Source organism: Candoia aspera, chromosome 8 (assembly GCF_035149785.1).
Source record: "Candoia aspera isolate rCanAsp1 chromosome 8, rCanAsp1.hap2, whole genome shotgun sequence".
NCBI classification, from domain to species: Eukaryota; Metazoa; Chordata; class Lepidosauria; order Squamata; family Boidae; genus Candoia; species Candoia aspera.
In genome coordinates, this window is record NC_086160.1 from 23627808 (window position 1) to 23653982 (window position 26175).

The following is a 26175-nucleotide window of genomic DNA, read 5'->3' on the forward strand; positions in this document are numbered from 1 at the left end:
AGTGTTACTTAGTGATGGAGTTGCCGGTCCCAATTACCATAGTTAAGCAAGGACTACTTGTACTGCTTTAGGATATACTTGACCAACACTGAATCTTACAGCTTCTTTTCCACTTAAATATTTATTATTATTATTATTATTATTATTATTATTATTATTATTATTATTATTATTATTATTATTATTTTGCTGTTCTGCAAACTTTGAGATTCCCATAAGACTGCTCTTACAACTTCTGTTTATGTGTTTGGTACCACTTTGACTACCTATACAATGATACTGAAGGCCTGAAGAACAAGAATATATGGAATTAGATATAACTGTAATGCAATTTTATATGAATATATTTCTTGGAGGGTACTTCAGCATCTCCTAGAGTTTTGTCTCTGAGAAAAAAAGCAGATTTGTGGGATTAATTAGAATGTTTTGGCAAAACCTGGGGAGTTGCTTGCACAAACAGAAAACATAATGCTTTAATTGGTAACACAAAAGTTTAAGGTTAATAGACAATTCTAAGTAATTCTGAAATCCATTTGATAGAAGGATATAGCAGCACTAAAAAAAATGAAGTAGGAGAAAAAACAGCAGCAGTAGGAGCTAATGTTTTTCCTAAGAAAATAAACTAAGAGAATTGCTGTGGGGAATTTCAACTGTCTCATAAGAAATCTTTTGTTTTCAAGTCCTTGTTAAGAGTCTAACAGCAGAGTCTAATCTGGATAAGCCTTCTTATATAATCAATACAGCACTTACAGAAAACACTTACGGTTTATGTGGTCGATATAGTAGACACCAATCTGACGATCGTATGCAGCTTCCCATCCCCATGGTAGCTCATCTCCGACACAGTCTGCAAAGGATAATGGCTTTGTTAACCTAAAAACAAAATCACAAAATAATTGAATTAAGATTATAGAATTTTTTCCTAGATGCAGACATAGAGAAAATTAAGCAATTTAATTCAGAAGTACTTCTTCAGGCACTACCCTGTTCAATATCTCCTCTTTAAAGAATAAGTGAGAAAAGGTTGATTAAGAAACATTGACAAAGCTAAATGCTTTTTTAAAAAAAAGATCAGCATGCAGAAAAGGATATTCTATGCTCTTTCCTGCATTGTATTTTTAGCTGAATACAACTGATTTATTTTTGCATTTTTTTTCTTAATAATTTCCAGCACTGTATTTTTATTTTTCATTACAACTCTCTTGGGCTGTGCTCTGACTGTACAAATCCTGAAGTCAGCACACAATGGGGAAATTCAGGATGTTTTTCAATTCATTCAAGGTGGAGCCAAAGTCTCTAACTCACCTTGTCTCTGGTTAAAAACCCTTCACAGTCTTTGTATATATAAATTCCCTTTGATATATAAATTGGGAGCTTAGCATTTCAGGGAAAAGAAGGCATCACATGCCATAATGGGTGAGAAAACTTTTTTAAAATGCTACCTTTCGACCCTTGGTGGAGAATGGAGAGCAGCACAGGATTCAATGAATGGCAAGTCTGCCCTTGAAATCCTACAGCATACAACATACAAGTACGTACTCTATTGCTTGCCCCAATTACAGCATCTTGGTAATGGAGGGAACATATCAATCTTTTGATATCATCAACCCTGCTGTTTCTTATCATCCAGCCTTAAAAGTTGTTAGAAAACATTTTGTAATTTCTTAATTCACTTAATTGGTTTAAGAATTACACTTTCTTTTATCAAACAAGTGACTTAGTTACTCTAATACTTTTTCCTATACTCTGCCACAAAATCAACTCTAATCCAGTCACAAAGGGGCACTGTTATTCCCTGCCACAAACCTTCCCTATGCACAAAACCTCTCATCCTATGATGCTAAATTTGCCAGAAATATTTTTCATTTTAGGATCTATTTTCACTGCAAATATTAATAAATTCTATCTCAAAACATAGCACCTTTAAAAATATACAAAATCAGAATTTAAAAGAATGTAGCTTTGAAAAACCCTACATTGATTTTTACTGAATTCACCATGCTTTATGTTGTAATAGCAATGTGTAAGTGTTGTCCCATTCTGGAGAAAAGAAAAATATGGATACTCTGAAAATGTATTTTTAAAAGTGTTTAGCTCAACTCCCCAAATCAATTTCTATGAAATTTGGCATGCTTTCTTCCTATTCCTTCTTTCATATTCCGTCACTTTAGTTACTCTGCAAATGAAAGTTTATAGCTATACATTTTGCTTGTTTGTTTTCCACACTAGATAACAGAAGAGTGGAGCTTTTAGTTTCCTGAATAATGCTTAAAAATGGGAAACGAGGCAGGATAAGTTGCCTTCATAAACAACAAATTGGAGCATTGTTTCTGCTGACCTAGTTGAGGAAGTTTCAGAGGATATACAAGGAACGCAGTTTCCAGACAGCAAACTCACTGAACAGGAAACAGGGAGGGCAAATAGGAGTGTGGTAGTAGGTATCAATAGGTTTTCTTTTTTCTTTTATTCTCCTAATCTGAGTAACATGGAGGTAGAACTATTCTTGTGACCCACAGAGGATATGCCATGCTTGGCCAAAAACTACAAATGGTGCAAACAGAGGCTGTCTGGTTCCCTGGAAGAGAAGATGAAGGGGCTAGAGACAAACCTCCAGCTTATCAGGGAAAATAAGGCATTATGGAATACAATAAGGCACTTGCAAAAGGAGAACAGTGCCAAGAAACCTTCCAGAAGATAGAAGAAAGTCAGGTAGAAGCAACAGAAAGATGGAGAAATGTGACAAAAAGGGCCAAGCTTGTTAAGAACAGCTCTTTTTCTCTGGAGCTTTGGAATAGATTCCAGAGCCTCCCCATACATGTGTTTGGATGAAGAACAACTGCCACAAGCTTCAGAAACTGAAGAAGATGGCTGTACAGACTTTGCAAAGGGAAGAATACCAGCGTCTGTTCTGGTGAGGAGGAAGAATTAGATGGCGGTGGTGGTAATGGTTAGAGAGTGAGACTGAGTCTGTTGAGAGAAGTGTGTTGACTTTCTGGTGCTTGCAATTGAGGACATGATGGAATGGCTACCAAGACTCTTGAAGCCATCGACAAATCTATTTCTTGTGATGAACTGAATTGGTCACTCCAGCATAAAAAAAAAAAGAGAGAGAGAGAGAGGGAGGGAGGGAGGGAGGGAGGGAGGGAGGGAGGGAGGGAGGGAGGGAGGGAGATCAAGTAGTTTGGTATGATTTATTCTTGATAACCTATAGTGGCTCCTGCTATGCAATGAATTATTTTCTAAATGCTCATAAAGTGATGGCTTAACGATTTGTCCCAGAATCAACAACAAGCTAATCAGTCTGTTGTTATCTGGATCCTCTTTTTACTCTTGTTTGAAGATGGGAATATTTTCTCTTCTCTACTCCTCAACTGAAACTTGTCCAAACTCATAATAAAAGTGCTGTGGAAATAGTTTATTGCAAAGGTATTTTGGCATAAAAGAGCTTTTCAGGAAGCAAGGAATTTTTAGGTATAAATGAAACACTCGCTTGAGAGCAAGTGTGCAGGCACAGAGGAAAAATGTAACAATAAGGAGAAACAAAATTAGGAAGAAAGTGGAAAGCATAAAAGAGAAAGGAGAAGAAAAGAGGATTTCCTTCTAACAGTAGAGGAAAGCAATCCAGCAGATAAGAGAGAAAACGGAAAAAAGCATGTTGAATAAAGACACACATGGAAAACAGAAGAAAAGGAAAGATGGATTGGAGGAGTGAGCACAATGTGGGAGGTGGGAGAGATGAGGTGGAGTGGAACCAAAGAACCAAGGATAAGTGAGACAAAGGGCTGAGCAAGGGAGAACCAGAAGAGGCTTCAAAACCACTTGAGTGTGAGCTTACAATTTGTGATGGTGAAAGGTCCCCTGTGCAAGCACTGAGTCATGTCTGACCCTTTGGGGGGATGCTGCTTTCGTGACATTTTCTTGGCAGACTATAGCGGGGTGGTTTGCCATTGCCTTCCCCAGTTGTCACCTTCCCCAGCAAGCCGGGGACTCATTTTACCAACCTCGGAAGGATGGAAGGCTGAGTTGACCTGAGCCGGCTACCCAAGAATCCAGCTTCCGCTGGGATCGAACTTGGGTCGTGGGGAGAGTTTTCGGTTGCAATTCTGCCGCCTACAGCTCTGCACCACATGAGGCTCTCTTTACAATTTATGGGTGCCAAGTAAAAAGCTATAAAAGGTTTGTCCCAAATAGCCAGGCAAAGATAGGAGAGAAATTCTGGCCAAAGGGAATTTTCTTTTGCACAGTTGTTCATCCTGCTTAAAGTCTGTCCTATCCCCAAACTATCCCCAAACTACCACAGTACTTCACAAAGGCTGTTGTGACCTACTAACCAACTAGGAGGCTTGGTAGCCATGCTTAAAAATCTGATGCTTTGACAACTTAACCGTTTTATGTATGGCAAAGATTCTCACAAGATAATTACATTTCAGTACATTCACTGTAAGTAATCCTGTCAATTCTAATTCTCCAAGATGAACAAAAAGGGAGAAAGTTCAAGAACCACACTGGCTCAACAGCATACTTTAAAGTCCTTAGGAATATAATTTTCTTAAAAGAAAGAGAGAAAAAAACTTTTTAAAAGCACAGTTGTTTTACTGGTAATCCTGAACAGGTAATTGATCACAAAGGAACATCACTAATCACAATGCACTGACTTAGATGGTGGATTGATTCTTTGCCCCCTGCTTTATCCAAGGAAGAATCAAAATGGGAGAGGGGGTAGCCTCTGTAGCTATGATACAAAGCACCTTAACTGGGAATATCATTAGAAACTGAGCCACAGAGTCTGAAAACAAGAGACTTACTTCTTTTCCAGAGAAGTAAGATTTGTGGCCCTGAAGCATAAGGCTGTGAAGAACTGACCTTGGAAAAATGTAAAACCACTGTGTAGATAAGCAAAGTTGAGAAGGATTCCATCCTGAGTAAACACAATTAACATGCACACTTATGGGAATGTCATGTATTCCAATTTATACATATATGCCAAGATCTGAATTTTTAAAGGCAGATGCTTTCACGTAAGAATTTTATATTGTATGAAGTGGGGTTCAGATTGAAAAACAGCACTGAGCCAATTAGGGACCCCCAAAACGGGGATAATATTCCATTGCTATGGAAAAAAATTAAGCACTTCCAATACAGGAAACATTAACCAGAGATCACATACATATATGCAGTATCTAAAACAAAGAGCTTGATTATAGTTTAATGTGTAACCTATTCTTGACAGGGGAGCTGTGAAGGCATTCATGTGTTGACAGACTTTATACAGAATTCAGCATTGAATTTATCGTAATTCTATTTTTATACATGTTATCAGATCTTGCAAAAAGGAATTAATTTAAGTCTCAATTAATATGTAACATGCTGGTTTTCAATCATACCCTAAAGTTTATGATAAAAATAGAAGATGGATTGCTATACTTCAGATTCATCAGCATGCTGAAGCCAGATTCTGAGAGACTGCTACAAAATCAAAATATCAAGAAAATGTTTCATTGTACTGTATGCAAAGAAAAGCAGGTCTGATTTTTTAAAACTCCTTACCTAAACAATCAACTGTAAGCACATAAGGGGCATCCCCCATGCCTTACATGCATAGAGAATACTCAGTGTTGCTTTAATTAAGTAAATTACGCACTGCTGGCACTTGCAAAATTTTTTAGTGCCAGTAGCTGAAATCTAAGCATTTAGTTTCCCAGTATGGTCCTTGGCTGAAAATTCCTACAGAATTCAGCTATGCTGATATAATAATGGTCCAACTCTTTTTATAGTTCAGATCACTGCTGAATAAATCTTTGCCTTGTCTAGGCCACCAGAATCTTCAAGGACAATCTATAATCTAATATTATAGATTAAAGATAAAATAAGATGTAATAATGACCAGTACTGAAAACAACTTTATAGAAAATAACTCTGCTGTGTCAATAAGCTCCTGTAGTTATATGGAATCTTCATGTTTCCATCTTCCAGAACATGGATTACCAACAGATCTGAGGAATTTCAGGTTGGGAGATATAAATCAAGAAGGGAGCTAGAATGCGTCATTTTATATTCTTACCATAAATTTACTATAAATCTCAGAGGAATGTGGCTGTTTACTGCTGGAAACAGAATTCTGGATTAAATTGATCTTCTTTCCAACCTTGCAGGTTATATTCACATATTGTGCTAAACCATGGTGTGATTAAACCAAAATGGATGAGTTCACACATCATGCTATATTGTAATGTGGATTGGTTTGGCTTTACACTTTGTGAGAATTCAGCTATTTTAATTTAAAAGCCATGGTTTATAACTTGGCATATTGTATAAACCCTATATCGGTTATTCAATCAATAATGGTTCAGTAATAAATGGCTTCCTTGGGAGAAGAGCAATGACAAATCTCGATAAAATACTTAACAGCAGAGACATCACACTGACAACAAAGGTCCGCATAGTTAAGGCAATGGTGTTCCCCGTAGTAACATATGGCTGCAAGAGCTGGACCATAAGGAAGGCTGAGCGAAGGAAGATCGATGCTTTTGAACTGTGATGTTGGAGGAAAATTCTGAGAGTGCCTTGGACTGCCAGAAGATCCAACCAGTCCATCCTCCAGGAAATAAAGCCAGACTGCTCACTTGAGGGAATGATATTAAAGGCCAAACTGAAATACTTTGGCCACATAATGAGAAGACAGGACAGCCTGGAGAAGATGCTGATGCTAGGGAGAGTGGAAGGCAAAAGGAAGAGGGGCCGACCAAGGGCAAGGTGGATGGATGATATTCTAGAGGTGACAGACTCGTCCCTGGGGGAGCTGGGGGTGTTGACGACCGACAGGAAGCTCTGGCGTGGGCTGGTCCATGAAGTCACAAAGAGTCGGAAGTGACTAAACGAATAAACAACAACAAAAAATGGCTTAGGACAATACATGATTTGTGAGCCAAATCATATTGTTCTTATACTGACTAAAGGGTTAATTTGACTCTATGTTGCTTCTAATTCAGATTAGGAGTATAGACTCTATGTTTCTTCACTATCTAGATTTATTTAGGAGTAACTGCTATGGTGTTTATAGGTTTCTCTTAGGAATCTGCTTAGTCATTGTAGGAACAAAATAGTAATATTTATGTATTTGAGATGGGCAGTCATATAAATCCATTAAATAAATAACACCAGATGAACAATCAAGGATTAACACCAGAACGATCAAGCAGTATACAATACCCTAATCAAGGAACTATCAACTCAGTCAAATAATCAAGCAGTAAACAACAGCCTAATCAAGGAACTACCAAGGAGAGAACAACACCCCCACCAACACAGGCAGGGAAGCTATGGTATATAAACAGAGAGCAAACCTCACCCCTTCTAGCACTGAAGATGTTGCCTAGTTGGGCAATGAAATGTCTGCAAGAAAACAACCAAGCTCAGAGAGCACCAAGGACTCCATAAATAAATAAATAAATAAAATTAACTACCTATGCCTTTGGTCTGAGGTAGCACTGCTCTTCTTATGTTTCTAATTTAATGTGTTTCTCTTCTGAGTAAATATATATAAGATGCACATATATCTTTAGAGGAAATCTTAATGAGTGAAACTCTAAGAACAGCCCAGTGATGATCTATCATATTTGATATTCATGAAACACAGAATGACTCTTCAGCTGGGGAAAAACAAAAAAGTGGGCAAACACTGAAATAAGATAGAATATCCTGAAAATTGTGATACTGTAGGTAAAAATAGACTCCATTTATTAAAAGGGTAGTAAGTATATTGTACAAGTTTATTCCAGTTTCATCTGAAGCTGTGAGTATAATTAGTAGTGGGGGGGTTTAAAAAAGAAAAACCCATAATAGAAGTTAGATTGAAAATTAAACTTTCTTTTCTATATTAAACACACTATTTTATTACTATATTTCAGAACTTCATGTTATTTGAAACATAGCTTAAGCAAAGTTAATTCTAGTCATTTTGAAGAAAGGCAACAGTTTTGCAAGCAGTGGAATCAGAGAATCATAAAACTGGAAAGAATCTTAGAAATCATTTAATCCAACATTCAATACAGGATCCACTACAGCATCTGACAGATGACCATCCAGCCTGTCTAAAGACCTCTAGCAAAGTAGAGCTTGCCACTCACGGGGCAGCCTGTTCTACTGGCTGAAAGCTAGTACAGTCAGGAAGTTCCTCCTGATGTTTCACTGTAGTTTTAATTCACTGGTCCTGGTTCTGATCTTTGGTACAACAGAGAAGAAGCCCACCTCTTCTATGTGACAATCATTCAGATATTTGACCACTGCTATAATAGATCCTTTCACTCACCTCTTCTGCAGGTTTTAAGTGTTCCTTATAAAGCTTGGTTTCCAGACCCCCTCCCCCTCTTGGTACCTCTGAACCTGTTTCAATTTGTCACTGTCCTGTTTGAACTTTAGTGAAGGGTAGGTAGGTTATGTCTAAGCATTTTCTATCAAAATGTTTCAAAATTGTTTCAAGATTTTTTTTTCCACAAAAGAGACACATGGTAACTAGAAACAAGTTATAAAGGGGGAATGTAACAAAAACAGACAGAAAGCAATATAACCTGTTCACCTGCTACCTTTCTGGAAGAAATATTCAGCGAGGTAAGAACCTTGAGCTTTTATATTCTCTCTCCTGCTTGTAAGCCACTTGGCAAGGGAAAGGAACGGAAGGCACGGGACATGGGTCTTCCTGACCCAGCAAACTGGAGATGGCATTTAGAGATTCCATGCTCAAGAAAATGCATTAGAGCAGTATTCCAAACAGCTTCTTAAAGGGAACCACTGCTTCATCAGAAGCATTTGCAGACCTTTATAAGCAGGGGATGGCAATATAATACCTGGGGCCCAGCCTCCTTATGATATCTGTAGAACCCCAACATTAAATAAATATAGTTCTAATGACTTAATTCACTCACAAGAGTTTTTAAAATATTTTTATTTTTATATTGTCACTCACATCACAGACAGCAGACTGCAGAATGCTGTACCACAATCCAAATTTTTTTTTTTAATTTTTGCTATGTGAAAAGGAGACTGAGGAAAAAGTGCTGTTTATTTGGTATGGCCTTTTGTTTTCAGATCTGGAGCGTGGGGAAGGGTTCAGCCATTCTTTGTCTCTGAATACCTCTTAATGCTCTGGATTAACGGAGAATTTAAAAATGTGGCTTAGTAATATGGCTTATTTAAAACTTGGTCATTTAAACAGTTGCAAACAGATCCTATGTTTGTGTCCTCACATATTCCAAAGCAGCTTTCTGCAACTGAATCCAAGCACTTCACTGGCATCTTACTAACTGGCAAATCCAAATGTTCTTTCTACCACTGCTTGTGAACTACTAATCAGCACTTGAACAGCACAGCCCTTGGAGGAAGTCCTGCAACATGGAGGCCACTACAGAAGAGGCCTGATGTCTTGCCCAGGCTCCATGGTCTTCAAACAGGGGAACGACTTTCAGCAGCCTATCACAAATTTTTGGATTGGACAGGCACATTCACTCTTGGCAACACGGTACCTAATACATGTTTTACACCCCTCTCTGAACCAAGTGTACTAGAAAGTAATCTCACCATAATGCCTGATTTTTAGGTAAATTAACTAGCAATTTTATTTTCCCATACTTTACAGATATTAGTTCACTATCCCCCCTGCCAAGAGGTTTTGAATGCTCATGTTTGATACCTTTTGATTGTATCTTGTTCTAATCATAATGTCATTACACAATCATTTGTATATTAAAAACGGGAGGCATAAAAATGCTGGCCTAACATCTCTAGTTAAAAGAATATATTGAATCCTTGCCTACAAGGTCAGCATATGTTTCCCTGTCTTCTTCCAAGATCCTTTTCCCCATTTCACAGTTTAGTCCAGAATCCAGGTGCAGTGCACCTGGAGGTCTCTTATCCAAGGACTGATCAGGTCTGATCTTACTTAGCTTCAAAGCTCAGATAATGTAATCTATTTGTTGAAATTACCAAAACTCAGGGGGGTTGGGCTGCTTTTTTGTTTAATTTATAAAATACCACATTAATTGATGTAGTTTTTTTAAATAAAATAGTGAGGTGAAAAAACAATACATTCAGCAAGTAAACAACAAACTAATTATCAGAACCTATCCAACAATAAAGTATGAATACAATATAACTTAACTAAAACTTGACATGTTCAATTATGTTCTTCAGTATGAAAAAGCAACTTGTATACAATAAACATGTCAGAAAGGTTTCTCTGACATTCCAAATTCTCCTTAATGAAAAGAAGCAATAGTAATATTGTTTTGTCTCCTAGGATTCTTTATAACAGTGTGAAGTAACTTTAATTAGGATGAACACTGAGAAGAAGCATATGATCAGTTTCAGCCATTTTCTCATTTTGTTTTGCACAAGGAAATTCTAAAACATTAAATCCTTCCTTTGTTCCCAATTATCACTGCAGTTGGGATGTCAAGAAACAGCACGCCTGATCATCGAAACAGGTCAGGGAACAGTACGGCTAATAGCCCAAGTAGGATAAAAGTCAATTTGACTGAGATTTGGCCTCATTAATTGGAAGAAAAAATGAATCACAACATGAAGGTTATGGTCATCCTCTAGTCACAAAACACACTTGATTTGAACAGGCTGAAATTTAAACATCAAACAGGAAAACATATGCTGACATTTTAGGCGAGGATCCATTGTTTCCTTTTAATAAGAAAATTTAGACCATCACTTGTATGACCTTTTCTTTTTTTGACACAATCACTGTGTGATAACATTATGAACAGAACCAGATACAAGGACTGAGTTGTCATCTGTCATTTGGACTCTATTTTTATCTATAATTATTATTTACCTGTAACTGTATTTTTAGATACTGTATTTTATATATTGTATATTTATTACTGTATATTTATTGTTTATTGTTTATTGATTATTGTTGTAAACCGCCTAGAGTCCCTCTGGTGGGAGGAGATGGGTGGTGACAAATTTGATAAATAAATAAGATACAATAGAAAAGGTGTTGTCAAGCACTAGCTGTGTTTATATATAACGTTAAGCCAGGATTTTTTCAATCTTGTTTTGTTGAATATCTAATATCTAATTGTTGGTACATTTATTTATTTGCTAACAGCACCCATGGCAACTAAAACTAAACAACAAATCATAAGCAATTCGAATGTCACAGAAACAATTAAAACTGCTGTTAAAACTAACTTAATCTGAAAAGCCCTGACTGAAGAAGATCTTGATTCCTTTCCTAAAAGCATAAAGAGTGGCAGCTGAATACAACTCTGGAGGGAATGCAATCCATATAACACTAAGTTGTAATATAACACTAAGTTGTAATGGATCAGTTCATGTATCACACTAATCCCAAACCAAACAAACCACATTAGAGGTTGATGTTATGTGCTGATGAGGCTAATGTATCTCACCAGGGGAGATAGTACTTGTGATATTTACTGATGAGAAATTTCACAGACCGCATTCTCTCATCTCATTTTTTATCTACGAACTGTACTTTGACTGGAGAGCTCTTAAATCACAACAGGAGGGGGCAAACTGTAGCCCTCAGCTCAATGTTCAAAAACCTTCTGCAAGCAATCACTTCAGTTATCCATACACTGTTGCATGGGGATACAGAGCAAAAGAGATAAAGAAGATATCAGAAAAAAGAAGAGAAATACAAAGATAGGAGATCAGACGGGATTTCCAGTAACAATCCTTCAAGGCAGTTCACAAAAAATGAACATATTTAGATCTTGCTACAAATGAACAACTTATTTATGTGAAAAATAAGATCCATTTCAAAATATCTCATAGAACTTCTAAGAACCGTATGCACATGAAGGATTGTAAGATGTTCTTCCCCTCCCCCCCAACTACTGTATTGCTTCCCTCTCCTCCACCCCTTCGTTTTAGAAAGAATGTTGGAAAGAGATTATGCATCGGGGTTTGGGAGTCTGTCTGTCAGGATAACTCTCCCAAAACAAAACAGAATGGGACCAAATTTCATGCAGCAAAACAAAATTTGGGTTAAAAAATGGTCGAGCTGAGAGGTGTAGAGGAAAAACTCTAAAATTCTCCTAATGCTGAGTACTCCTTTCTAAATCCCCCTCCCTCCTGGTCACATGACCCAGGACAGAGTATATGAAGCCCATCCTATGCCTTCCAGTGTACACATACACACACTGAGATGCCATGAGGGCACAGCAGAAACATACATACATGCACACAGAGGCAACATGTGCAGTCACCCTGATCAGACTCTCTCCCACCTATAGAGACAACAAAAATGCACACACCCTGATCAATCTCTGGAGAGAAAGTATACAACTACACATACTGTACATATATATGCACATGCATACTTCTTGGTTCTCCAGTTATTGTTGAACTACAATTCTCAGCAACTCCAATATAAGGAATTCTGGAAACTGTTGCTAAGCAATACCTTAACAGTGGTATGTTCTCTAAAGATAATATCCCAACAAAAATTTTGAGGTGCAGATGACCTCATAACAGAAAGACAATCAATTGTCACATTATATAAAGCTGTAAAGTTTTTATATACAATAAAATTGATACATATACCTATTTAAAAAAGTAAAGTATAAAGTAATTAAGTTTGCGACCTCCTCCTTTCCCAACCTTGTGTCAAATGCAGTCTGGCCATTCTATTCTTTTCCAAGGCAAAGTTCATATGTACTGTATATATTTGCAACACAAATACTTAGAACAAAATGAAAAATCCAGTATGTTATTTGGTGTTGCAGGCAACAGCAACTCAGAATTTTGCATGCAACAACTTCACACATTAATGTACAATGCAGAAGTTGTATTTTAAAAATGACAGAATTCCATCACAGCAGGAGATACATGGTTCTTCCCCTCCCTGCATCTACCTCAATTGGCTCCTGGGAAAACAAATTTTGTATAGCAGTCGTAACAGGAAGATGAGATTAAAAGAGGTGGTTCAAATGATGAAGAATGGAAAATCTGGTAATATACAGATTCCCACTGAACTGTATAAAACGTATGTTAGTCCACAACTTTATTTCCTTATATCAGAATGCTTTGGAACATGTCACACTAAGTCTCTGTCTCTGCAATGCCCATAATACAGTCATCCCCCTACTGGCCAAAGGTAATATCAGAACCTGAATTAGCATCTAATCTTCCTTATTAATGGAGATTTATAGTCTAGTGGCTGTTTTAGCGAAAAGAATTCAAGATGTGATTGCAACTCTTATCCACTCCAGTAAAGCTGGGTTAATTTGTTACTATTATAGAACAAACAATTCCGCTGCCAACAAATTTGATAGCTCTAAATTATTCAATATTCTAGAGGTGACGGACTCGTCCCTGGGGGAGCTGGGGGTGTTGACGACCGACAGGAAGCTCTGGCGTGGGCTGGTCCATGAAGTCATGAAGAGTCGGAAGCGACTAAACGAATAAACAACAACAACAAATTATTCAAGCCAGGTGCTTTGATTGAAAAAGTGTTTGTTTTTTTTAAATGAAAACAAAACCAAATTCTTTAAAATATATTCTTAAGCACTTTTTCAAGCTTTGAGTTCTTTGAAAAGAATCATATACTGTTACCCTATACCTCCCCCAATTACAAACTAAGCTAAATGAGATTTTTTTCATTTCCTTTTGGGGAAGAAAAAGGTTCTAGCTAGGGATGTTCATTTTTTTTTCCTTCAATTTTTTTTTTCAGTCTCTGGAACTCCTAGTTTGCACCAACTGGCAAAACAACAATATCCAATTATGGGTTAATATATAGTGAATATGAATATATGATTGCACACATGTGATTTTATCTATACAATTTTACTGTATAGTGGTAAAATGTCCAAAATGCCCATTAATGGCTGGAAGACATGGTGCGGGGGGGGGGGGGGGGGCTAAAGAGATGTTATTACACATTTGTTTGGGAGACAGGAAAGAACACAACTGCCCCTCTAAAATCAACCCTTTCTCTGATAAATAGAAATCAACAGAAATGAAACATTAAAAGAAGAGTTTCAGAAAGAGGCTCTCGTCCTTCTCATAGTCAGTAGGAATAGCAGCCAGTAGTGTTGGAGCTTTAATGGGAAAGTGAATGTGTGACACAACTAGCAACCAAACAAGAAACCACACTAAACAGAATCCTAAAATGGGTTTGCAACCTTTCTAGGAAGGCAACAGTGCAAAAAAGCTCCATCCTAACACAGTTGTACACATATAACTTTACCCAACATTCTTCCTCTAAACAAATTGCTGAAGGTAATACAAGCCTGCATTTGTCCAGGTCCTAGCTGATGGGAGACAGAATACACATGTACTATAAAAAAAACCTTTGGACATCTCTCACATACTAGACATTGTCTAATTTTGATCACTAGCCAGGCACACATTTTCAAATGCCAATAAATGTATAGTAATACAATGTATGTGCTCATAAATATATATGTGTTCTTGTATTGGTACAACTTTATTTTGAACATTGATAACTTCGTTTATAAAAGCAAGTTGCTATAAGGACCTGGATAAAATGAGGCATTTTTCGCCTTTTAATGCTACTTTTTCCACCACACCATAAAAGCCCTGCCATACATCCAGCTATCACTGACAAATAAAATGTAGCTGGGGAGCGAGAACAAAAGAAGGGCTATGAATTCCTGGTTGGAGCAGCAGGAGTCAGGGCAAGGTCTTAGTTCTCTATCCACAGTTTATAAACCATGGAGGGCAGTTGTGATTAACAGCAGAACATTGTTTTAGACTTAGTAAGAAAAATGTGCACCAATTGATCAAAACATTTTGCAGCAAATTGGCCCCAATAGACCAATTTATAAAGAGGACACTCAGGCAAGCCAAACTATTTCAAGCTCATTAATAAAAATACTTTTTGCTATCATTCTCACTTAAATTCAGAAATCATCCAGCAGTGGAATGGAGAATATTATACTTTAGATTTTTAAAAGGTTAACTATGCATGTCAGCATGCTATTATCATTAATGTTTTTTCCTAACATTCCATAGAATTGGCTACTAATCTCATAATCCATTATGGAGCAAGATTTTCATCCCATGTCTTTCATGTGGGTAAAGGTGTCATTAAAAGCAACAATAGTTTAGGGATTATCTGGTTCGTTCCCATCCTCAGTTGTTTCAGTTGGTAAATATACACAAAACAAGTAACTTTCTCTGGCAGATATAAAAGCAAATCAACATGAAAAGGCTAAAAAATAAATAATATCAGTACACAGTATTAAGACAGTACTTATTGACACTATGTCTTCCCATAATGAGTGCATATGCAGTCCAACACACTCAGAAATCCAACAGAGGCCGTAAGGTCATATGTCAGAGACAATCTAGTGAATTGTGCAGTGAGAAGAGGGTTGAACTAGAACTCTAAGATACCTTCCAACTCGATTCTATGAGGCAGCCCAAGAAGAGCTAAAAATTTTAGTAACTGGTTGCACAAACCAGAACAAACTAGCTACAGTAGATAACAGCCACATGATGTACAGTATCATTCATACTTCACAGGAGCTGCAGAACTGACCATTTCATATGGAAGTTCTTTCATGTGACAAAGAGTGTAAAAACTGTTTGTTGATAATCATGTGTCACTGACAGCACATGTACATTTGTCATATTTACACAGCAAGAAATATAGAAGCATATTAATGTGATGACTTACAGATTGTGTAAAAGCTTTTCTGGAGCTGGTCCTATCTTTAGGCAAAGTTGAGGGACTAGCCTCAAAAGGAGGTACTGAGGGCACAATACTGGCAGCTTCCAGATGTCTTCCTCTTTGGAAGAAAAAATCTCTGTGTCCTATACAGCTTGTCTTCTACCTTCTATTTTCCTATTCACAGATGTGACAGTGGATACCTCCTGTTTTGTCAGTACTGTACTGATGGGATTATGTAGCCATGATGGGATGAAGTGGGAACTAGACATTTCATCAGATTGTTAATGTATTTTTTCAGTTTGCACTTAAATGCTGTTTTAATATATACCCATTTTTGTAAGTGGCATTTTAAAATATTTTTGAAGTTTTTCAGGGCAAAATAGAAGATTTAGAGGAGTGCTACAAGAAGGTAGAATTTTGTTAGTTGTTTATGTGTTATATTTTTCCTGCCAGGGAAGGAAAGAATGTGAGTTTTTCTCACTGATGCACCAAAATACTTCAGCGGCCTGGTTACTCTACAGCAGAAGTCTCAGGTGCAAATCACCATAAATGTCTAAAGGCCACCACATTAAAACATTTTGTTACACTGATAAAAGATTTCTATATAGTCAAAAACAAAGTAAGAAGTAGCACAGTATGGCATGAAATATGAATTTATTACATTAAAAAGCCATAAACCCATGTCTGAAATCCATATCTAAGCCAGACATGATTTCCCTCAATCACTTAAATTTAAATTAAAGTAAGGGATTTCCTTACAGTTTACCTGAGGAGAAACATACCCCATTCCCAAACAGGATCTTTTGAACACACTGACTTCCACAGAAGTATTTTTACCTGTCTTCCTCAAGAATAACTCTGGAGTGATAAAGGAAGAAGAAATGACACTTATTTTAAGGGGAAAAATGTGTCCTTTTCAAATTAGCCTGCCTCTGGACTACATTTTTCACTGGCAGCAGAAGAGACCATGCAAGGAGGCAGGACTGTAGTAGTCTAGGAGCATCTGCCAGCATGAGCTCACTCAGGGATTTGGCTCACTTTGCTCCAGGGCTCCTTGTACTATGCAGTGGAACCAGAAGAATGGGTTGATTAAGTTACGCTTTTTAGATAAATAAGGGAAAGAAAACCTCTTCCTGGTGAGGGGCTGCTGAGAAACTGGAAAACAGGTGTGCGTGTGCGTGTGAGAAAGAGCGAGCAAGAGAAGGAGACATAGCTCTCTCTCAATCCCAAACAAAATACAACAGTTCACAAGTACTGAACTAGCGAATACCCATGCAGATATCACAAGTTCAATACTTAGCAAGACATGTGTCTGAGTGTGTGTATACACTTACCCGTGTGTAAGCAGAAGTCGTATCTTGAATATTAAATTATCTTAGATGATACCATATAGTATAATTGGCAGTACAGTGCTCAGAAACAAAAAAGGGGCAAAACCTTTACGTTCTAAACTTTCTGTATAAAAGCTTTGTAACAGGTCTATTGCATCCTGTCATCACTGACTATGGAGTCCTTGGTGCTCTCTGAGCCTTACTGTTTTATTGCAGACGTTTCATTGCCAGGCTAGGCAACATCTTCAGTGCGAAGAGGGAGTGGGCCTTGCTCTCGAGAGCAAGGCCCACTCCCTCTTTGCATTGAAGATGTTGCCTACTCTGGCAATGAAATGTCTGCAAGAAAACAACAAGGCTCAGAGAGCACCAAGGACTCCACAGTTCAACCCTGAGCTACAAATATTCGCTTTGACTGGTATCACTGACTGTTTTCTGCTCCTGAGAAACCCAGTGCTGAGAACAGCAAGAAAATGTTGGAAGTGAATCTTTGAAGTGTAGGAGGAACTTCTTAAACCTTTAATGTCCAGCTGAAACATCAAGCTTTAGCAAATGGATCATTCCACTATACTAGTGAGATTAAATGGTCCCTTATTTTCTTTGCTGGAAAGAGAAAAAAGAGGAACTGAAACCAGAAATGGGATGATATATCTATATTAGAAAAAATCCCCCTCAAATCCTGCTGTGCTGCCTCATTGTAGCAGGTGGGCGGGGTGGGGGGTTTCCAGGGAGGGATAAGAGAAGAATGCCAGGAGTGCATGACAAGGGTACATAATCCTGGCAGGGTCACCCAAGGCATGAAGATCACATCAGCTGCCCAACTAAAATAATGAGCACCTATATTTGGTAGCAGCAATATACAGTGGCGCTTAAAAGTTTGTGATCCCTTTTGAATTTTCAATATTTCCATCACGGACCTAATTTTAAGTCCAAATATGACCTAAAACATTCTCCACACTAATCATAAAACTAGATAAAGAGAACCAAATTAAACAAATGAGTCAAAAACATTATACTTATTCATTTATTTGTTGAGGAGATGAACACAACAGGACATGAAAAACAAAGGAGTGGTGGTGTTTTCATAGTCAGGAAGGATATAGCAAGGACAGTACTTGGGTACAATTCAGTTACTGACTGTATAATATCAGTTGGACTTTGTGGACAACCCTTTAATATGACAATTACCCAAATGTATGCTCTAACCATTAATGGAGAAGAGGAGGAAGCGGACAAGTTTTATGATCAAGTTTAATCTGAAATGAACAGAATATGCAAGTAAAATGTGCAGGTTGTAGTTGGAAATCGGAATGACAAATTGGAAATATTAAGGAGGAAAATGCAGTTGGATTGTATGGATCAGGAAACTGAAATGAAGCAGTAGGTGACTTATCAATTTTGTCAATCAAATAATTTCTTCACTGCTAACACAGTCTTTCAACAACCAAAATGGTTCCTATATACATTGGCAATACTGGATGGAGTACACAGAAATCAAGGTGACTCTATTGTACCAATAAGAGATAGAAGAACTCAGTTATAACAGCAAATACGTTGCCAGGGGCTGACAGTGGAACAGATCACAAACTGCATCTTCTGCAAGTTCCATGTCCAGCAAAAGTGGAAGAAGAAAGCCAATCACTTTCCATGACATGATCTTGAGCAAACTCAAAACATTTTTAAGAACAACATCAAAAAGCATTTTGAAGTCCTGAACCTTTTTGATAGGGAACCAGAGGAGCTACTGTATGGGATGAAATAAAAAAACATGCTAAGGATGAATATGAAAAGAAACTGCCAAAGATCAAGAAACAGCAGAAAGCATGGTCAGAACAAAACACGGAAATTCCTGAGAAGAGAAGAGAAGTCAAAGCCAAAGTCAAGAAAGAGAAAAATCTCAGTAAAGAATTTAAGGGAGTTATTAGAAGAGACAAGAAGTAGTATTATGACAATCGTAAAGACAAAAAAATGGAAATATCGCAGAAAAACAAGGAAAATCTTCCAAAACATCTCCAAGCTCAGAAGGATGTTTCAACTTTCTATTAGTACAGGTAAGTCCTCATTTAGCACCACTATTGGGACAGGCAACTTGGTCATTAAGTGAAGTGGTCGCTAAGTGAATCTGCGACTATGCTTATGCTCTTACTTCAGCTTTGCTTTACTTTACAGACTTGCAAAGATCATAAATGCAAGGATTGGTGGCAAAGTTACCTTTTCATCACCATCATAACAAATGGTCATTGTACAAGGCAGTCGCTAAACAAGGACTACCAGTAAGCTAAAGGACACCAATGGTAACTGATTCAAAGATGATCAAAGAAATATGGAAGAAGTATATTGAAATTCTGTATAATACAGATGTCAACATCCAAGGTATTTAGAAGACATTCCCTCTAGTACTAAATGATGAAGTCATATTAGCCCTCCAGTCATTACCAAGTGAGAAGGCTACAGGAACTGATGGAATATCTACACAGAATATGGCAAGCAACAGAAGCATCCATAAAGGTTCCAACCAAGCTATGCCAGCAAATCTAGAAAACGTTACAGTGGCCAACAGATTGAAAGAGGTCAGTCTATATACCAAAGAAAGGAGACTTAACAGAGTGTGCAAACTATCATACAATATCCTTAATTTCACATGCTAGCAAAATAATGTTTAAAATCATCCAATGCAGATTAGAGCTCTATATGGAAAGGAAATGCCAGATCTTCAAACTGGCTTTAGGAAAGCCTAAGTAACAAAAAGCATTATTGCTCATGCATGCTAGATATTTGAGAAAACCAACTAATACCAAAAAGAAGTCCATACACGCTTCATTGGTTATAGAAAGCCCTTCAATTGTGTCAACCATATCAAGCTGTGGCATGTTCATAGAAAAATAGGAAACCCAGAACATCTCATTGTCCTAATACTAAACCTATACACAGGTCAGGAAACCACAGTCTGGACAGAACATGGTGAAATAAACCAGCTCCAGGTCAGCAAAGGAGTGAGACAAGGCTATAGACTCCCTTTATTTATTCAAACTATACGTTGAATATATACTGAGGGAAGATGGATTAGAAGATGATGAGCACGGTTTTTAAATTGGAAGAAGAAACATCAGTAACCTATGTCGTGCTGATGACATTACCCTGACAGCTAAAAATGCAATGATCTGGACATTCTAATAATAAAAGTCAAGGGGCACTGTGAAAAAATGGAACTCATTAAATGAAAAGAAGAGCAAACTAATGACAACAGATCCAGCAACCAGCCTTTGAATTGGCTATGAATGGTCGGATAACTTCTGCTGTTATGATCAGCTATCAACAGTAAAGGAATATGCTATAGAGTAGCACTTGGCAGAGTAGCAATGAAGGCTTAGAAAAGATATTTGATGTTTCTGTATGTACAAAGATCAGAATCACACAGGCAATGGTTTTCTCTGTGACACTCTATGTAAGCAAAAGTTGGACTCTGAAGAAGCTAGTATTGACAAAGAGTATTGACATTTTTGAACTTTGGGGCTGGAGAAGACCCTTGAGAATACTATGAGTAGCTAAAAAACCCAAACAAGTGGATAATTGAACAAATCAGTTCAGAGTTCTCACTCAAGGCACAAATGACCAGGCTCAGATTATCATATTATGAACACATCATGCAAAGACCAAACACTCTTGAGAAGTCTTTAATACTGTGAAAGGTGGAAGGGAAAAGGAGGACCAGCAACAAGACTGATGGTCTAATTACAGTGTCAATGGGTACACTGTTATGTGGTCACTAGGAGTTGATACCAACATGATGGCACATAATCAATCAGTTAGAAAAGTACCGAAACTTTGAATCTGCTTATACATGTGCCCTAGACAGAGAACTGTTAAAACAAGCATGCCTTACCTCCATCCCACATAGCCTGACACATTTTGAGAAGAGTTGCTGAAGAAAGAAACATTGGAAAAATGCAAAATACAACTTCCGTTGGGGGACATGGTAGATTAAGCAGCTGTGTCCGCGGCCTCCACGGACAGAACTGACAACATGGCAGTTTTTTTGGGCTCAGGCAGGTTTTCCCTGGTGCCCAGCATTTTCACAGACTAGAAAATACTTGGAATCACCCCATTTGCTCTCCAGAATGGCGACTTGCAGCCTGAGGATTGTAAACGGTTCATGCTAATCTGGTAAGAGCCGCCGGGAGACAGCGATGCCATCATTTCCAAGCCACACTGTAGCCTTAAAGAGACACTAAGACTGGCCACCCCATTTCTAAATCACCCAATTTTTATCTTTTTAAGTTTACGTACCCTAAGAGAGGCTTTTTACACCAAGCGATCTCTCTTGGTGCTTATTGTTATTTCTGGGATTAATTAAAAAAGAAAAATATTTTAAAGTTTTGGCTTGTTTCCATCCAAATATTGAGGAGGATTGAAAGCAAACGTTTGTCTCCCTGTTATTATTTTTGTACTGAATTTGAAGCTTCCAATATTTTCCTACACACTGAATTTGCTGTTTTGAATCTTCAGTCTTCTGTTGATACTTTTCCCTGGGGAACTGTTGCTTATCAGCCTTTTACTTATGTAAACAGTTCCAGAAACTTTCCATTACATTCTACTTTCACTGGTTAAGTTCTTAAGGGGGCACCATAATTTTATTGCATGAGACATGGAAGATTTCAAACAAACTTTCTCAGAGTTCCACTGAGACCTCAAACAGATTTTTTCCACTTCTTGTCAAGTTATTATGCAAGATATTTGGGACACTGTTGAAAATATCAGCTTGGAAATGTGGCATCTGGCTGGGGATGTCATGGAAAGAACAATGATACAAAGGTTTCTACCGACAGTGAGATCGAGGCTTTTGTTGACACGCTAGAAGATGATTGGATGGTTGACTGGAAGAAATTAAAGGGACAGATCAAACTGCAAACTGTAAGTGTTGCTGTTCTGAAGGAAGGGGTTGTTATCTATGGGAGGCCTTTTGCTGAGAAGTTGGAGTATTTAAGGGGGGCAGTTGGGCTTTTTGATTTTTCTTTGAAAAATGCCCTGTGTGTATTTTGGAAATATGTGAACGCTTTGGTTTATTTCAAAGTGGGGTAAGGGTTTGAGAATGTTTATTTGGATTGCTTTTAAGGCTTGTCTGATGTTATTCTTCTTTAATGATTTGGATTGAGATTAATAAGGTAAAATAACTATAATATTATTAATTATAAGAGCAGAAAATTTATATGCTTTTTTTAGTTTGATCTTTATTATAGTAGACAGAAATGTATAGAACAGTGGTTGGAAGGAAGTAATTATATAAGTGTTTTTTTGGGGGGAGGTTGTCTTGTTGTTTATTCGTTTAGTCGCTTCCGACTCTTCGTGACTTCATGGACCAGCCCACGCCAGAGCTTCCTGTCGGTCGTCAACACCCCCAGCTCCCTCAGGGACGATTCCGTCACCTCTAGAATATCATCCATCCACCTTGCCCTTGGTCGGCCCCTCTTCCTTTTGCCTTCCACTCTCCCTAGCATCAGCATCTTCTCCAGGCTGTCCTGTCTTCTCATTATGTGGCCAAAGTATTTCAGTTTGGCCTTTAAAATCATTCCCTCAAGTGAGCAGTCTGGCTTGATTTCCTGGAGGATGGACTGCTTTGATCTTCTTGCAGTCCAAGGCACTCTCAGAATTTTCCTCCAACACCACAGTTCAAAAGCATCTATCTTCCTTCGCTCAGCCTTCCTTATGGTCCAGCTCTCGCAGCCATATGTTACTACGGGGAAAACCATTGCTTTAACTATGCGGACCTTTGTTGTCAGTGTGATGTCTCTGCTCTTAACTATTTTATCGAGATTTGTCATTGCTCTTCTTCCAAGGATTAAGCGTCTTCTGATTTCCTGACTGCAGTCAGCATCTGCAGTAATCTTCGCACCTAGGAATACAAAGTCTTTCACTGCTTCTACATTTTCTCCCTCTATTTGCCAGTTATCAATCAAGCTGGTTGCCATAATCTTGGTTTTTTTGAGGTTTAGCTGCAAACCAGCTTTTGCACTTTCTTCTTTCACCTTCATCATAAGGCTCCTCAGTTCCTCTTCGCTTTCAGCCATCAAAGTGGTAGCATCTGCATATCTGAGATTGTTAATGTTTCTTCCAGAGATTTTAACTCCAGCCTTGGATTCCTCAAGGCCAGCTTGTCGCATGATGTGTTCTGCGTACAAGTTGAATAGGTAGGGTGAGAGTATACAGCCCTGCCGTACTCCTTTCCCAATCTTAAACCAGTCTGTTGTTCCGTGGTCTGTTCTTACTGTTGCTACTTGGTCATTATACAGATTCTTCAGGAGGCATACAAGATGACTTGGTATCCCCATACCACTAAGAACTTGCCACAATTTGTTATGGTCCACACAGTCAAAGGCTTTAGAATAGTCAATAAAACAGAAATAGATGTTTTTCTGAAACTCCCTGGCTTTTTCCATTATCCAGCGGATATTGGCAATTTGGTCTCTAGTTCCTCTGCCTTTTCTAAACCCAGCTTGTACATCTGGCAATTCTCGCTCCATGAACTGCTGAAGTCTACCTTGCAGGATCTTGAGCATTACCTTACTGGCATGTGAAATGAGTGCCACTGTTCGATAGTTTGAACATTCTTTAGTGTTTCCCTTTTTTGGTATGGGGATATAAGTTGATTTTTTCCAGTCTGATGGCCATTCTTGTGTTTTCCAAATTTGCTGGCATATAGCATGCATTACCTTGACAGCATCATCTTGCAAGATTTTGAACAGTTCAGCTGGGATGCCGTCGTCTCCTGTTGCCTTGTTATTAGCAATGCTTCTTAAGGCCCATTCAACCTCACTCTTCAGGATGTCTGGCTCTAGCTCACTGACCACACCGTCAAAGCTATCCCCGATATTGTTATCCTTCCTATACAGGTCTTCTGTATATTCTTGCCACCTTTTCTTGATCTCTTCTTCTTCTGTTAGGTCCTTGCCATCTTTGTTTTTGATCATACCCATTTTTGCCTGGAATTTACCTCCAATGTTTCTAATTTTCTGGAAGAGGTCTCTTGTCCTTCCTATTCTATTGTCTTCTTCCACTTCCGCGCATGCTTGTTTAAAAATAATTCCTTATCTCTTCTGGCTAACCTCTGGAATTTTGCATTTAATTGGGCATATCTCCCCCTATCACTGTTGCCTTTTGCTTTCCTTCTTTCTTGGGCTACTTCTAGTGTCTCAGCAGACAGCCATTTTGCCTTCTTGGTTTTCTCTTTCTTTGGGATGTATTTTGTTGCTGCCTCCTGAACAATGCTGCCAACTTCTGTCCAGAGTTCTTCCGGGACCCTATCTACTAAGTCCAGTCCCTTAAATCTATTCTTCACCTCCACTGCATATTCCTTAGGAATATTAGTGAGCTCATATCTAGCTGATCTGTGGGTCTTCCCTAATCTCTTTAGTCTGATCCTAAATTGTGCAAGAAGAAGTTCGTGATCTGAACTACAGTCAGCTCCAGGCCTTGTTTTTACCGACTGTACAGATGTCCGCCACCTTTGGCTGCAAAGGATGTAGTCAATCTGATTTCGGTGTTGTCCATCTGGTGAAGTCCATGTATAAAGCCGTCTCTTAGGTTGTTGGAAGAGAGTGTTTGTTATGCAGAGTGAATTGTCTTGGCAAAATTCTATCAGCCTATGTCCTGCTTCATTTTGTTCTCCCAGGCCATACTTACCTGTAATTCGAGGTGTCATTTGACTGCCCACCTTAGCATTCCAGACTCCTGTGATGAAAATAACATCTCTTTTAGGCGTGTTGTCCAGTAGGTGCTGCAGATCCTCATAGAACTGCTCTACTTCAGCTTCTTCAGCATTTGTGGTTGGGGCATATATTTGGATCACTGTGATGTTAGAGGGCTTGCCCTGAATTTGAATTGAGATCATTCTGTCATTTTTTGGGTTGTATCCAAGCACTGCTTTAGCCACTTTACTATTAATTATGAAGGCTACTCCATTTCTTCTGTGGTCCTCTTGTCCACAGTAGTAGATCTGGTGGTCATTTGATGTGAAGTGGCCCATTCCAGTCCATTTCAGTTCACTGACGCCCAGAATGTCTATCTTTAATCTTGACATCTCACCAATAACCACATCCAATTTGCCCTGGCTCATAGATCTGACATTCCAGGTTCCAATGGTGTGTTGATCCTTAGAACATCGGATTCGCCGTTCACCACCAGCACCATCGGCCGCTAGCCGTCCTTTCGGCTTTGAGCTAGCTGCGTCATCACGTCTGGGGCTAGTTGAGCTCATCCTCTGTTCCTCCCCAGTAGCATTTTGACCATCTTCCGACCTGGGGGTCTCACCTTCCGATGGTATACCGACATATCTCTGGTTGTACTGATCCATTTAGTTTTCACGGCAAGAATACTGGGGTGGGTTGCCATTACCTTCCCCAGGGATCGCATTTAGTCTGACCTCTCTGTCATGACCTTCCCGTCTTGGGTGGCCCTTCACGGTTTAGCTCATGGCATCATTGAGGTGCTCAAGTTCCAGCACCACGACAAGGTAACGATCCTTTGCTGAAGGGAGGTTGTCTAGGTGGTTTATATATTTTCTTTTCTTTTAATATAAGGGGAGGGAGCAAATGCATTTAGTGATCTTTATAATATGCTAATGGAATGATTTATAGAAATAATGTGATTTTGGCTTAATATAGAGTAAGGGATTGACTATGGGAAATTTTTGCATATTCTTGCTGTTAAAAGTCAGAAGTCACGTCTTATGTAATCTCTAAAAAATCTTTTCATCTTGTGTTTTCTCCCTTTTTAAGTTTTTTTCTTTTTCTTTTTGTAGTTTTTTTCTTTTTTGTAGTTTTTATCTTTGTTCTAAACTTAATAAAATTCTTATAAAAAAGGAAAAGTGCAAAATACATTTCTTCTCAGGTTGTAGTTATGCTTGTGATGGCAATACCTCCTCACTCAGTGAAACCTCCTTTCTACATTTAAAGAATGGGAAGAAGATGCTGCCATTATTAAGCAGTGATGAAACTTATTACTGTATATTCTTATTGCTATTTTTGTTTTAAAACTTTTTGTTTAATAACTCTGTGCTATAAATTTTCTAATATTCTAACACTTAGAATTATTAGTATTCTAAAATTCTAAAAATTTTCTAATTATTTGTTGCTTTCTATTGATATTTTTTGCAGCTATAAAACAGGCCCAAATGTGCTG

At 38.2% G+C, this 26175-nt stretch overlaps 1 protein-coding gene across 1 annotated transcript in view; it reads right to left on the reverse strand.

The window, feature by feature from the left end:
* Positions 1-26175, reverse strand: part of WWC2 (WW and C2 domain containing 2) — a 142580-nt gene that overhangs the window by 80007 nt on the left and 36398 nt on the right. The window contains exon 2 of the mRNA XM_063310484.1: positions 764-873. Coding sequence (XP_063166554.1) covers positions 764-873 — 110 coding nt within the window. The remainder of the gene's footprint in view (positions 1-763; positions 874-26175) is intronic.